At 54.6% G+C, this 13,960-nt stretch overlaps 1 protein-coding gene across 2 annotated transcripts in view; it reads left to right on the forward strand.

The window, feature by feature from the left end:
* Window positions 1-13,960, forward strand: part of PKD1 (polycystin 1, transient receptor potential channel interacting) — a 45,737-nt gene that overhangs the window by 4,104 nt on the left and 27,673 nt on the right. For both annotated transcript variants that reach the window (XM_090277240.1, XM_090277239.1), the window contains exons 2-8: window positions 10,465-10,536; window positions 10,657-10,728; window positions 10,982-11,151; window positions 11,405-12,076; window positions 12,199-12,382; window positions 13,152-13,372; window positions 13,691-13,806. In XM_090277240.1, the coding sequence (XP_090133366.1) occupies window positions 10,465-10,536; window positions 10,657-10,728; window positions 10,982-11,151; window positions 11,405-12,076; window positions 12,199-12,382; window positions 13,152-13,372; window positions 13,691-13,806 (1,507 nt within the window). The remainder of the gene's footprint in view (window positions 1-10,464; window positions 10,537-10,656; window positions 10,729-10,981; window positions 11,152-11,404; window positions 12,077-12,198; window positions 12,383-13,151; window positions 13,373-13,690; window positions 13,807-13,960) is intronic.

The following is a 13,960-nucleotide window of genomic DNA, read 5'->3' on the forward strand; positions in this document are numbered from 1 at the left end:
AGTGAGACTGAAGCCGTGATTCGTCCTTGCACAGGAGTCATCCAAGGGCTAGTGAGAGTATCCCAGACAGAGGGGACAGCTGGGCAGAGTCTCAGATGGAGGGGTGGGAGATGGGGCCTTTATTGAGAGAGCAGGTAGGGGCAGCATTGAAGGATCTAGGAGGGAAGTGGCATGGTTGGTATCTTCTAGAAAGGACATGGGCTGCTGTGTGGAGACAGCAGGTATTGGGAGGACCTGCATGTTCTGTATGCAGTATTCCCTCACTTATTGTGGGTATTACATTCTAGACGCCCCTGTGATAGGTGAAAATCTGCGAAGTAGGAACCTTACATTTATTTTAGTATTTATATATATTCTAAGGCTTTATAAACCCTTCCCACACACTATAAACTGCCCCCAATCCCTTATTAACCTTTCCCACTCCCTTATTAACCTTTTCCACACTTTTATAAACACTACTTATGTTCTTAAACATATTCTACACTCTTAAGCTTACGTAACTTTAACAACATACGTATATAGTACTACAAAATCCCGTGATACAGTGAAAAATCCATGATAAATAATTAAACATAATATTTTTAAAAATCCCGTGATACAGTGAGGTTGCGATAAGTGAACCACAATATAGAGAGGGACCACTGTACTCTGCTGGTCTCACCCTCACATTCCCTGAGCTGCATACAGCAGCTGGCACTTGGGAAATCAGACACTAAATGTGTGTGTAATGTTAGTTTCCTGATAAGACACAGTGCAAATTTTCCAGAACTGTGGACAGGAGGGCACATACACCTTCTGTATGTGGTCCCCTGAACGGGAACTGCAGTGTGGAAAGCATGTGCAAATCATTTATCTGACGAGGGACTTGTAGCTAGAATATATAAAAAAACTCTTACGACTCAATCCAAAAAAGATAAATGATCCAATTTAGAAATAGGCAAAGGATTCTCTCCAAAAAAGATATACAAATGACTGATCAGTGCATGAATAGATAGATGCTCAAGGAAATGCCAATCAGACCACAGTGAGAGACACACTGGGATAACTAACCCCCCAAAGACAGATATAACGAGTATTGGTGAGGATGTGGAGAAATTAGAACCTTCCTCCACTGCTGGTGGGGATGTAGAATGGGGCACCCCTTTAAAAAATAGTTGGGCAGTTGCTCAGGAGAGTAAACATAGAGGTATCATAGGATCTAGCACTTTTTCTTCCAGGTATCTACCCAAGAGAAATGAAACATAAGTCTGTACAAAAACTTGTATACAAACATTTATAGCAGCATTATCCATGGAAGCCAAAGGTGGAAACAACTCAAATATCCATCAGCAGATGAATGGATAAATAGAATGTGATACATTCATACAGTGGAATATTACTCAGCCATAAAAAGGAATGGCATCCTGGCTGGTGGGGCTCAGTGGATTGAGTGCCGGCCTGTGAGCCAAAAGGTTGCGGGTTTGATTCCCAGTCAGGGCACGTGCCTGGGTTGCAGGTCAGGTTCCCAGTTGGGGGTGTGCGAGAGACAACTGATAGATGTATCTCTCACACATTAATGTTTCTCTCCCTTTCTTTCTCCCTCCCTTCCCCTCTCTCTAAAAATAAATAAATAAAATCTTTTTAAAAAAGGGAATGGAATACTGACGCATGTTATAATCATGGATGGATCTTGAAAACTTAATGCTCAACGAAAGAAGCCAGACACAAAAGATCATATATTAAATGATTCCACTGATATGAAATGTCCAAAACAGGCAGACTAGTGTTTACAGCTAGGGTGGGGATGGGAGTGGAGGCATGATGGACAAGGAATGTGGTGTTTCTGTTTAGGGTAATGAAAATGTTCTTGAATTAGATAATGGTGATGGTTGTACAACCTTGAGAATATACTAAACCACTGAATTGTATACTTTAAAAGGGTGAACTTTATAGTATGTTAATTATGTTTGAATTAAATCTCTGTGAAGAACATGTCCAGGATGGTGGCCCCCTCCCCACTACTGCCTCATCCTCTCCCACTAAGGTTGTCAAGTGCCATGCTCTGTATGAGGCCCTTTCTGACCTTTATCTTATGGTGCCTCACACAGTGCTGTGGTGGTGGAACTATTCTTGGTCCCATTTTACAGACCAGGACACTAGTTTCCTGGAGGTTGAGTCACTTCCTGGGGTTACATGGCTGGAGTCATGTGGCAGAGAGGTGATTTCAACAGCACACTTTGGGGCATGTCCCCACAACTTCATGTAGGGGTCTGGGGTACAGAACCAGCAACCTGGCTCATAACCATAGGGAGGTGGCAGTGGGGGTGGGGTGTCCCTGAGTGGGATCAGGTGGGCTCTAGGCTCAGGCCCCAACTGCTTGCTTGGCCCAGTCCTTCCCACTGATTTCTTGTTTGACTTCAGGAGAGAGACATGGGAGCCCAGGAGTAGGGGATCAGGCCCCAGGTCAGACCTGGTTCACATCGCAGCTCCTGCTTTTCTTGTGTGAGTGCCAAGTCACTCAGCATCTCTGAGCTTCAGTATCCTCATCTGTGAAATGGGCACTCTGAGTGGATATATCTCACAGGGTTGTGGGGCCTCAGAAGTAGGAGTGTATGGTACATCCACAGGGCTCAGTTGCTGGTGGTCCCAATAATTGTAGCTGTTGCCAAAGTGGTCCCCTCCATCCCTCCTTTCCATGTTCCCAAGAGCCCATTACTGTGTCCCCAAGCACTCGCCACCAGGAGATGGGCCCCTAGGACCTGCCCTGCTGCAGAACAGAGAGAACTCAAAAGTCTGAGAAGAAGTGCCCCTGTGCTGGTACACATTTGCCCATGACTTTGTTGCTCAGACCAAATGCCACAGCAGACAGGAGAAACACAGATGAGTCTGAGCAGGTAGACTCCTATACACCCCTTAGCTCCCAGGCAGGGAGACCCCCGTCCAGAAGCCTGATCTGACCCCAGAGGTGCCTTCAACTGAGGGCCACACAGGTATTGGGATTCATCACACCCAGGCCTGGCACGTTCCTCTTGTGTTTTTATCTCAGTTTTAAGTCTTTGTTTTTTAGGTAGATTTTTTTTTTTAAGTCCTTATCTGAGAGCATTTTTTCATTGCTTTTGAGAGAGAGAGAGAGAGAGAGAGAGAGAGAGAGAGTGAGAGAGAGACAGAGACAGAGACAGAGACAGAGACATTGATGCCAGAGAGAAGCATCAGTTCGTTACTTCTTATAGGCTCCCCAGCTGGGGATCAAACCTGCAACCTAGGTATGTGTCCTGACTTGGAATTGAACCTGAACCTTTTGGTGTACGGGATGATGTTCCAGCCAACCGAGCCATACCAGCCAGGGCTAAGCCTTTGTTTTGATACATTCAGGTGAGGATATGTAACATAGTGAAGTTACAAAGTGTGAACAGAGTGCCATGAACTCTTGTGTGCACCTTGTTTTTGATGATGTTGTGTCCTTGGAACATGCCCACATGTAAGCTGTTCAATGTCCCCTGGCACACTGTCCCTGCTGCCACCTCAGCTGTCACACACCCTTATTTCACTGGGGTAGCAAAGTGATGAGGCCCTTCCAGAGAAGGTGTGTCTGCCTGCCCCTTTCCTCAGCTCAGTTTCCCTTTCTCTGTTTTCTGCAGGCTGTGCCTGCAGTCCCACCCTGCCCCCCACCCCCACCCTCCCAACGCCCTCCCCAGCAAGGCCAGGGCATCTCCTGGTTGACTTCCTGTTGGGACCTCCTTGTCCTCTCTTCCAAGGCTGTGCCTTGGGACCACCAGCATGTGACAACTGGCTGGGCTAGTTGGTAGTGCCAGATGTGGTCCCACCCTCAACCCCTCCCAACTGCCCCTGTGCCAGGTGGGCTGGGAGTGTGAGTGTGGAGACCCTGGCTGGGGTTTGGTTTCCAGTGAAGAAACCATTTTGGATGGAGATGGACATTTTCCTTTCTGGAACATTGTGTGGTGGCCAGTGCCAGCAGTGAGAATCCAGTGGGCCCAGCCTGCCAAGCACGCTGGAATGAAAACATCCCATTTCTCCTGCCACTGTCTAGGGTGGTGTGGTGTCTGGGTTTGGGCACACTGGGTCCTGGCCCTGTGTGCCAGGTGTCTGCGTCTCCAGCTGGCTGAGGCAGCAGGGGCACTGCTGAGTGAAAGGCAGCTGGAAAATGCAGCTCATGTCCTTTTCCCCCGGAACACCTCATTCTTCATTGCTTGGCAGCCATCTCTGTCAAGGGGCCCAGTGGTGCTCAGCTGCTGATGCCAGGGAGGGGGCTGCAGGGGGTGCCAAGGTAGGCAGAACTCTTTCTCTCTGTGAGGAGCCTGTGAGCCCAGCCTGGCAAAGTGTGGTGTTCCCGATTTTAGCCGCCCCCATGCCTGGAATGTATGGAGCCCACTCCTGTAATCCTGGTGGGCCACCCTGGAAGGGGCTGTGTCTGAGGAAAAGCAGAGCCAGCTTTTCCTTCCAGCTGAGGTGGCGTATGAGGTCCAGGGCTCAGGGCAAGGCTAATGCCATTGGGGACTCCAGGGTTCTGTGCCTCCAAACTGCTCCGTAGCCCTGGCATCAGGCTGCATCATGCCCTTGGCTGTGCCCAGCAGCCGAGTGGATGGTGGGACCTCCGGAAAGCCAGAGGCCCTGTGCTGGCTCTGGCCAGGGTAGAGAGAGCCCCACCTGCCTTTCTCCTTCACTTTTCAGACTCTGAGGAGGTGACGATGGGGTGAGGGAGGTGGCCTTCCTGAGCCTCAGCATTCCCATCTGTAAGGAATGGTGCAGCCCCTGCTCTGGTTGGCTGACAGGCCTGAGTGCAGAGGAGCATACCAGTTGAGTGCAGTACCTGGGGGACCCCCAGGTGCTGATTCTTTTTCTCCCCATATCTAGGAAGAGAGGCTCCAACTTCCTAGCTGCATGTGGAAGGGTGAGCTGGGTCTGTCTCCTGGACAGACCCCCCCCCACCCTGGTTTGTTCATGCCCTGATAGTGGCTGATCTTTGAACGCACCTCCTTGGTGCTGGGCTCTGTGGAAAACACACACAGCTTCATCTCCTGCCTGATGCTCCTCTCCCTATTCCTGCCTGAGGTCCCAGGTGGGTTGTACAGTGAGCGTCACTGCACCAGATGCCCATGTCTCTTCCTGGTGACAGTTTAGTAACGGGATAGCAAAGCTCCTTGAGGGGACCCCACAGAATGACCTGTGAAATGGTTACTGCTTCCTGTTCCAATGCCATCGGGCTGGGAGACTATGGAGGATTCTCACACAGGCCTTCCACTCTATAGTCTTCAAGACTGAGACATTCTCCCGCGCCCCCCCGCCCCCCCTTGCTGATTCCCTGGGCCTTGGTTTAGACCCAGGTGGTGGTGGTGAGGCGCTTGGGCACAGAGCTGACGTGGGTCTGGTGGGTCCTCCCCGCTCCCCCCCAACACACCCCCAGCTCATCCTTTCCAAATGTTTTTCTTCAAATCAGCTCTCTCTCCTGAACTTGAATTCATTAATTTAAACGTCATCATTTCCGGCCCTGGAAGCCAGCCTTACTCTCCATAAATAGAAGGGAATGAAAACAGAATGATGTTATTAGACTCAAACTGGCACAGGCGTTGAGCTTCTGGATGCCTGACGCCAGTGCGGAAAGGAGCCATTAGTGAGGTGTCGAGGTGGCAAAGGGTGGCACTGCCTGGCCTGAGGGCTGAAGGGTGGGCAAGGGTCCCCTGAGGGGCTCAGGGTCAGCACTACGGCCCTTCTTCCCTTCTGCCTGGCCCTGGCGTCCAGGGACCTTGTTTGGCGTTCCCCCTGCTGAGCGGAGGAGAACCTGATTCTCCCTGGAGCCTGTGGGGCCTTCAGGGAGAGGATAGGCTGGCTGAGTAGGGCCCACTGAGGCTCCATTTCCAGGAGCCCTGAGGGATCGGGTTGGAGGGAGGAGTGTAGGCCTTGTGCCCTGGATGGGGAGTAGGGTGCCTTCTCCTGCTGCCCACTGTGCTATTCTGTCCTGCCAGAGGGAGGAGGCCGCTGCTGGCTTGGGAGGAGCAGGTTACATAACATGTGCCGGCGGCCCCTCCGGAGCCCATTCCCCTCAAGCCCAGTATCCAGTGTATCAGCCCGCACTGGGATGCGGGTGCTGGGCTGGAGCCTGGCACTCGCCCCCGCCACTGACCACATGTGTCTGGAATGTGCAGATGTTTCCTTGGGGGCTCCGGCTGGCCCCCAGACCTCACCCAGCATCTGGACTGGGGAACTCTGAACTGGGGAGCAGGCACCCAGGCCACTCCCCTCCTTGGCAGAGGAAGAAACTTAGGCAGTTCTGGGCTGCAGGGCATCTTCCTGGCTTATCTGGGAGCTTTGTTTCCTCATTTCTAAAAGGAACTGCCCTTGGAGCCATCCAGGGAATACTCTAGACTTGCTGTCACTCGAAGTCCCCTTCCATCTCTTCCTGCTGGGGCCCTGGGACTCCTTCCCCTTCCTTTCTTCCCCCGTCTCTCCCTCCCCTCCCCTGCCTCCCCTGCCTACTTCAAGGCCTGGGATGTGAGCAAAGGCAGAGCCCTGTATGGGGAGGGCATGGGGAGCTACCTTGGTCTATCAGATAGGGGGGCCCTCAGCATCTTCTCCTGGGCATCTCCAGCTTGGTGGTGGAAGCAGGGCTCTCCCCCTGCCTTCCTGCACCCTACTCTAGCTCTTGCTTGGAACAGGAGAGACCTGAGCCAGAGGCACAGGGATGTGCCATTGGGTGCCCAAACCCTGAAGACAAGGATGCAAGCCCAGGAAAGGCTAGTGGCCCTCCTCTTGAGAACATCTGATCTAAAAGGCAGGGGGAGTTGGGACCACCCCTATGTGAGGACAGACTGGGCTTCTCAGTGACTGAAGGGGCACTGCTGGGGGAGGGGGGAGGCCCAGGTGTGTAGCGTAGACCAGGAATCTTCCCTTCTCCTCCAACACACTTGCCTATCTCAGCATAGGAGAGGGGATAGCCGAAGGAATGGGCTGGGAGTGAGAGTCCCCATCTCTTTGGGATTTGTGTTCAGTGCTGCAGGCAGTGGGGGCCCCGCCCAGCCCCATTCCTAGTACCAAGGGAGGTGACACATGTCTTTTGCTGTTGTAGATATGTGCTTGTCCCCTGGTCACTCCTTCCCCGACCCTAGCTGGCCTGATCTCTCCAGCCTTGGCATACCTGGAGGTTGCTGGCTTGGGGTTTGCAGGGATCTGGGAGGGTCCAGCTGGCCCAGAGGATGGGCCCTGCTTGGCCTAGTCCCTCTCAGGGTAGTGTCCAGCCAGTCTGCTGGCTTTCCTCCTGCTTGGCCAGCCTCTGCTGCTTCTGCCCACTGTATGGGCTCCTGTAAGTGGCTCCTTGGGCCTTCTGTGTCCTGTTGGTCCCTCCCTCCCATGTCCTTCTCCCCCCACTTTTACAGCACTGTGGGGGAGCCGTGTGGGGGCAGGGAGTCAAACTGCGATGACATCACCTGGGGGTGCAGAGGAAGCCTAGAGGCTGGAGAGGGGACGGGGCTGGCCTGTGGCCTTCGTGTTCTCTCAGAACAGTGATGGCAAAAACAGATGGAGATGTGGAAAGTGGCTGTTCAGAGCTGTGGGGCTGGGTGAGAACTCTACCCATGTCCCCTTCCAGTGACTTCCTCTTAATGACCCTCACCCATGACCCCTCCAGTGACTTCCACTCCAGTATCCTCTCTGCTGCTATTCCTCCCAGTGTACGCTGAGTGCAGAGATGGGCAATGCTGCCACTATGCACCCTAGAAGAAAGCATATGCCCCCTCCATGGCTCCCAGACCCACTTACTTTTTTTAATTTGTTGATTTTAGAGAGAGAGAAATAGAGAACACTGATTTATGCAATTATTGGTTGCTTCTTGTATGTGCCCTGACCAGGGATCAAACCTGCAACCTTGGCATATTGGAACAACGCTCTAATCAACAGAGCTACCCAGCCAGGGCCCAGACCCACTTCTAAACAAGTATCGTATCTGGGCTTACCTGATGGCAGCTGCTAGACTGAAAGGAAGAAGGCTCCGCTCACCCCCATGTGGGAGGGGACAGGGAAACTAGACTCAATTGGGGAGAGAAGAGGTGACCCTGTACCCTGGCTCACAGAGGCCTCTGCTTCTAGAGTTCTTGGACCCTGCACTGTGGGCATGGGCTCCTGTCCCACAGCCCTTGGGGGAAACAGGGCATGTGCAAGCACCCACACCCCCATTTCCAGATGAGAAACCTCAAATCTCGGTGAGAATTGTGTGGCACCTAGCTCAGATGAGGCAGGGCAGGGATCTGACCCTGAGCCCACAGTGCCAGTTCTTGGAGTGGAGGAGGCCTTGCTGCCCTGAACTCCTTGGCTGGAGTGGCTCCTGACCACCCTGGCCCACCCTCTTGCCATCTGCTCCCCTATGAAGCCCCCTCTCCTGGCCTTGTGTTCTGCCTCAGCCCGTGCCCCAGGCAGGCTGAGGCTTGCATCAGTTGATCTCTTTGTGCCCATGTGCCATCTTCTCATGGAGTCCCTGGGTGGCTGCTGCACTTTGTAGTGAGGGAGAGAGACCAGGTTCCCAGGGCTAGCTGATTGCGTCCACAGTCTCCCTCCCTACACCCCCTTAGTGGAAGCCACGGGGGCATAGGAGCCCCTCTGGGCCTGCCTCTCTAGATTGGTCATTCAAAGGCCAGTAGTACCCCTCTAAAAGCTCCCTGGGTAGCTCCCTGGCTATGTTGGGAGCCAGGATAGTGTGAGGAGCTTAGTTAAGACCCAGCCCCTAGCCCTGTCCTTGGTAGGTAGGCAGTGTTTGGGTATTGGTTGCCATGAGGCCCCATGTGGCCAGCAGGTCTTCAGGGAGGAGCAGTGGTTGGGGTGGGGGCCATTTCCTGAGCCTGGTTCCAGAGGTGGACCTGGTCATTATGAACCAGGCAGAGATACTATGTCAGGGATCCCAGCCTGCCAAGCGCTGGAACCCTGTCTTCCCCTCACCTCTGTGTCTTTGGGGCCTGGACTGGCACTCAGTGCTTCGGCTCCCAGGAGGACCTTGTTTCACACCAACTGTTTTAATAAACTCCTGCTGTGTTTGGAGCAGGCTGGGGAAAGCAGGGCCCATTCCAGAGAGTAACTGATGGAAGCTGGGCTTTAGGACAACCCCCTGGCCCAGGATGCCATGGGAGCTTGGATAGGAGGGGCCATGGAGGCAGGGCAGGTGCCAGGGATGGGGGTTTGGACCAGGGTGTAGCTGGGGTAGGGTCGGGGAGGCTGAGTGTGTTAGGAACTGGGTTGGCAGGCCTGGAGGCGGCATTGATGGATCCCCCATCTCTTCATGACTGGGTGGCCTGGTCATTGGTGGGAAGATGGGGCTGGTAGGAGGCATTTTGAGACCTCAGAGGGCAGAAGCTTATGGGTGGGAGGTCTAGGCCTCATTTATTTGGAGTCTATGGCCAGAGGTGTCCACTGAGTCTGGGTGGTCCACAGGTCCCTGTCTCTCAGGAGGTGGCTAAGCAGGGCTGACTGTGACCTCCACCTGTGGGCTGGAAGGGAAGGTGGGATTGTTGGCTACAGAACGTGTCCTTGTTGTATCAGTCCATCTTTCTTTGCACATGTTCTTGTGGGGTCACAGTCTATTTCAGGAGGTTCTCCTTTTATCGGTTTGTCTACGCCTACACATGTAGCACAGTTTAACATAGTGTCAATCCATGTTTCGACTTTTCCTTCTTTCTTTTTTAAAAATTATTTATTTACTTATTTTTAGAGAGAGTGGAAGGGAAGGAGGAAGAGAGGGAGAGAAACATTAATGTGTGTTTGCTTCTCTCATGCCCCCAACTAGGGACCTGGCCTGCAACCCAGGCATGTGCCCTGACTGGGAATCGAACCAATGATCCTTCAGTTTGCAGGCTGGTGCTCAATCACCTGAGCCATACCAGCCAGGGCTCAACTTTTCTTGATGGTTCTTGCCCAGTTATGCATCTCATTGAACCTGTGTGTTATCTTGTTGACCATGTGGGGTTTTTATTGAGGTTGCGTGAACCTTGAGATTGACTATGGGCTGTCACCATACTATGCTATCCACTAGGGCCCCCTCCCTGTTCATCTGGTCTTTGTGCCCCACTATGTCTCAGGGACATTCAGAGGCCTCTCCAGCTAGCAGCAGCAGGGCCCCTGGCCCTGGGGACCTCTGGACTGCCCTGGTATGTTCCAAACTCCGAGTGGAGGGTGGTGAAGTCTGCCCTCTGTTGTGTGGGATGGCCTTGTTGGGCCACAGGGCAGGGGACTGACAGGGACCTTGGATCTGCAGGAAGGGGAATGAGGCAGGACATGGATGGAGTGCTGAGGGGCCCCAGCCCTTTCCTGCCTTGGTTTTTCCACATGAGAATTTATTCCAATTCTCCATTCTGGCCCTGGGAATAGGGAGCTTGGAGGGTAGGAGGCCACAGATTGGGGGCACTGGGGAGCTTCCAGGGATGGGCTTGGGATTGGCTTTGCGCCCTACCTGGGGTTCCAGGGTTGACCCGTGGCGGCTTTGTTCCCCAGAGACATCTCCCACAACCTGCTCCGGGCACTGGATGTCAAACTCCTGGCGAATCTCTCAGTGCTGACAGAGTTGTGAGTGTCCCCTTTGGCTTGGCTGTGGGATTCCGCAGGGTGGGCAAGTGGTGGCAGCTTGTCACAATTGTGGTTATGGAGACATCCCTCAGACCCTGTTGAATCCCCCCTTTCTTTTAGGGACATAAGCAACAACAAGATTTCTACATTAGAAGAAGAAACATTTGCTAATTTATTTAATTTAAGTGAAATGTAAGTTGCATTGTTTTTGATGGGTTTCAGTGGCTGGGCCCAGCAACATCCTGTCTTCTGACCTGGCCTTATACCTGCTTCCTACTTTGAGACCAGACCCTGAAGGCTGTCCCAGGGGTAGTGGGAGGCTGTACTTGTCAAGGGCCCTGACCTCCCTGGGGTAAGGCGTGCCCAGACCCTTCCTCCAGGCCAGGTCTTGTTGCTCACACCTGCCCCACTGCATGCTCAGTGCTCAGCCCTGCCCCTCCCACAGAAACCTGAGTGGGAACCCATTGGAGTGTGACTGTGGTCTAGCTTGGCTGCCACGCTGGGCAGAGGATCAGCAGGTTCGTGTAGTGCAGCCAGAAGCGGCCACTTGTGCGGGGCCTGGCCCCCTGGCTGGCCTACCCTTCCTCCAAGTCCCTACGTTTGACAGTAGCTGTGGTGAGTATGGGTGGGGCAGAGCCAGCTTGGTCCTTCCCTGCAGGGCACCCTACAGGTGCTCAGGGGTCACCAGCCTGGGGAGCAGTAGATGGGGACCTGGAAAACAGGGCTGAGACAGACTGACTGGGTCAGGAAGGCCCTCTGGACCAGGGAGACAGTGTGGGCAGGGTGGGGGGAAGACCAGCCGTGGGTCTGGGTGGGGTGATCTGGGATCTGGAATCAGGGCCAAGAGGCAGCCATCTGCCCTTTCCAGGTGAGAAGTACGTCGCCTGCCTCTCTGACAACAGCTCAGGTGCTGTGGTGCTGGTGGCCTTCTCAGCTGTCCATGAAGGTCCGCTGGTGCCCAAGGCCTGCAGTGCCTTCTGCTTCTCGACCGGGCAGGGCCTCGCGGCCCTCTCAGAGCAGGGCCACTGCCTGTGTGGGGCTGCCCATGCCTCCAACATCTCCTCTGCCTGCCTCCCCTTCTGTTCCAGCCCCCCACTATCCCCTGCCCCTGCCTGCGGGGGCCCCACCCTCCTCCAGAATGTTTTCCCTGCCTCCCCAGGGGCTGCCCTGGTGGGACCCCAGGGACCCCTGGCCTCTGGCCAGCCGGCAGCCTTCCATGTCACTGCCTTGCTGCCCATCAGCTCCACACACTGGGACTTTGGCGACAGCTCCTCCGAGGTGGACATTGCTGGTTCTGCCAGCACTCACCACTATGTGCTGCCTGGGCACTATCACGTGACAGCAGTGCTGTCCCTGGGGGCTGGCTCAGTCCGGCTGGAGACAGAGGTGCAGGTGGAGGCAGCTCCTGCTGCCCTGGAGCTCATGTGTCCAGCCTCGGTGCACAGTGATGAGACCCTTGAGCTTAACATCCGAAATCTTGGTGGCTCAGGCCTTGAGGCCACCTACAGCATTGTAGCCCTGGGCGAGGAGCCGGCCCAAGGTGGGTGCCTTCCTGGGCCCAGGTCACTACTCCTGTTCCTCACCCCAGGGCCAGGGATGGGGGTGGCAGAGTCCTAGGTGGGCACACATTAATGGCCCATCTCTCTCCCCGCCGGCCCCCAGTGGTGCATCCGCTATGCCCGTCTGACACCGAGATCTTCCCTGGTAATGGGCACTGCTACCGCCTGGTAGCAGAGAAGGCAGCCTGGCTTCAGGCGCAGGAGCAGTGTCGGGCCTGGGCTGGGGCTGCCCTGGCCATGGTGGACAGTCCCGCCGTCCAGCACTTCCTGGTTTCCCGAGTCACCAGGTGCCTTCCCTCACCCCTGAGAGGCTGGGAGGTTGGGAGGATGGGGGCAGAACACTGAGGTGTGGGTAGAATCTGAGGCAGTAAGGAGAGGTGGAAGTGGCTGGAGAGGCCCCACTACCTGCCATAGCTGGGAGAGGGGTGGGACCCAGATCCTTACCTCCTGGGTTCGCTGTGTGGGAAGAGCCCGGATGGATGGATTGTGAAATCACAGCCTGGACATCCTCATTGTGCAGAAGGGGAATTGAGGTCCAGAGTGGTCAAGACCTTTGCCCAAGGTCACCCGGTTAACATGCTTGACCCCAGTGCCTGGCTCATTTCCCTCTCTGTGTTAGTCTGTGTCCCTCTGCCTGTCCCTATGTCTGTCTCTGTCCATGTGTCCATTCTTATCCATGTGTCTATAATTGCCTCCTCTAAGAGAGTCTCCCTACCTTGGCAGAGCTGTGGGAAATATCCCTTTGGGGAGTGATGTGTGGGTGTCTTGGTCCCCAAATGCTATACCCTGGGCCTCCCCACAGGATGCAGTGCAGGTCTGATTGAGGCGAAGCTTCATTGGCTGGGCTTCTAGCCCCATGGCATGGGCGGCTGGATGGGCACTGCTATGGGCCTTGCTTTTCAGGTCATGTCTCTAAGCCTCAGTTTCCTCATCTGGAAAGCAGGGGCAGGGTTCACCTGAGAGTCTGCTGTGAGAAGCCTGCCCCCAAAGAGGGGATGAATGGAGGGGCACCTGTCTTTGGGGAGCTCCCTGGGTCCTCACTCTCCCCATCTGTAGGAGCCTGGACGTATGGATTGGCTTCTCCGCTGTGGAGAGCACTGAGGCAGGCCCATCGCCTCAGGGGGAGGCCTTCAGCCTGGAGAGCTGCCAGAACTGGCTACCCGGGGAGCCACATCCCGCCACAGCAGAGCGTTGTGTGCGGCTTGGACCTGCTGGGCAGTGCAACACGGATCTGTGCTCAGCACCGCACAGCTACGTCTGTGAGCTGCGTCCTGGAGGTGCGCTGGGGAGTGCCTTCCACCCTGAACCAGGACAGCTACCCCCCAAAAAACACAGAGTCTCCTGGCCACCCCAGAGCTCCTCCTGCCCTTGGCTAGGAGAGTGCCCTCCCCACCCCCTCCCCAGGCTCCTTTCTTAGCTGGCCACTGTTTAGTTGTTTGCTGAGCACCTACTGTCATTTTGGGTTGGGCTTGCACTAAAGGAAACAGATATGGAGGAAGTTGGAGGGCTTCCACCAAGTGGCTCAGTCCTGCTCTGGCCTCCGACACTCCTCTTTGGCCGGGGACCAGCACCTCATTGCATATTTGCCACCCCAGGCCCCGTGTGGGATGCGGAGAACTTCCTCATGGGGGCATCCAGCGGAGACCTGCAGGGACCCTTGAGTCCCCTGGCACAGCAGGAGAACCTCTCTGACCCCCAGAAGCCTGTTGAGGTAGGCCAGCCAAGTTCCTGCTCCCTGATAGAGTCTGTCTGCTGTATGTCTCTAGAAAACAAGCAGCTTCTTTTTTTTTCCCCCTGGGCCTTTTAAATGTCCTATGTGCCCAGTAAAGATGTTTTAGAAAACCTGCTGTTGTGCAGGAAGGAGA

Source organism: Furipterus horrens, unplaced genomic scaffold, assembly GCF_987537825.1.
Source record: "Furipterus horrens unplaced genomic scaffold, mFurHor1.1.pri manual_scaffold_5, whole genome shotgun sequence".
In the NCBI taxonomy this organism is placed as follows: domain Eukaryota; kingdom Metazoa; phylum Chordata; class Mammalia; order Chiroptera; family Furipteridae; genus Furipterus; species Furipterus horrens.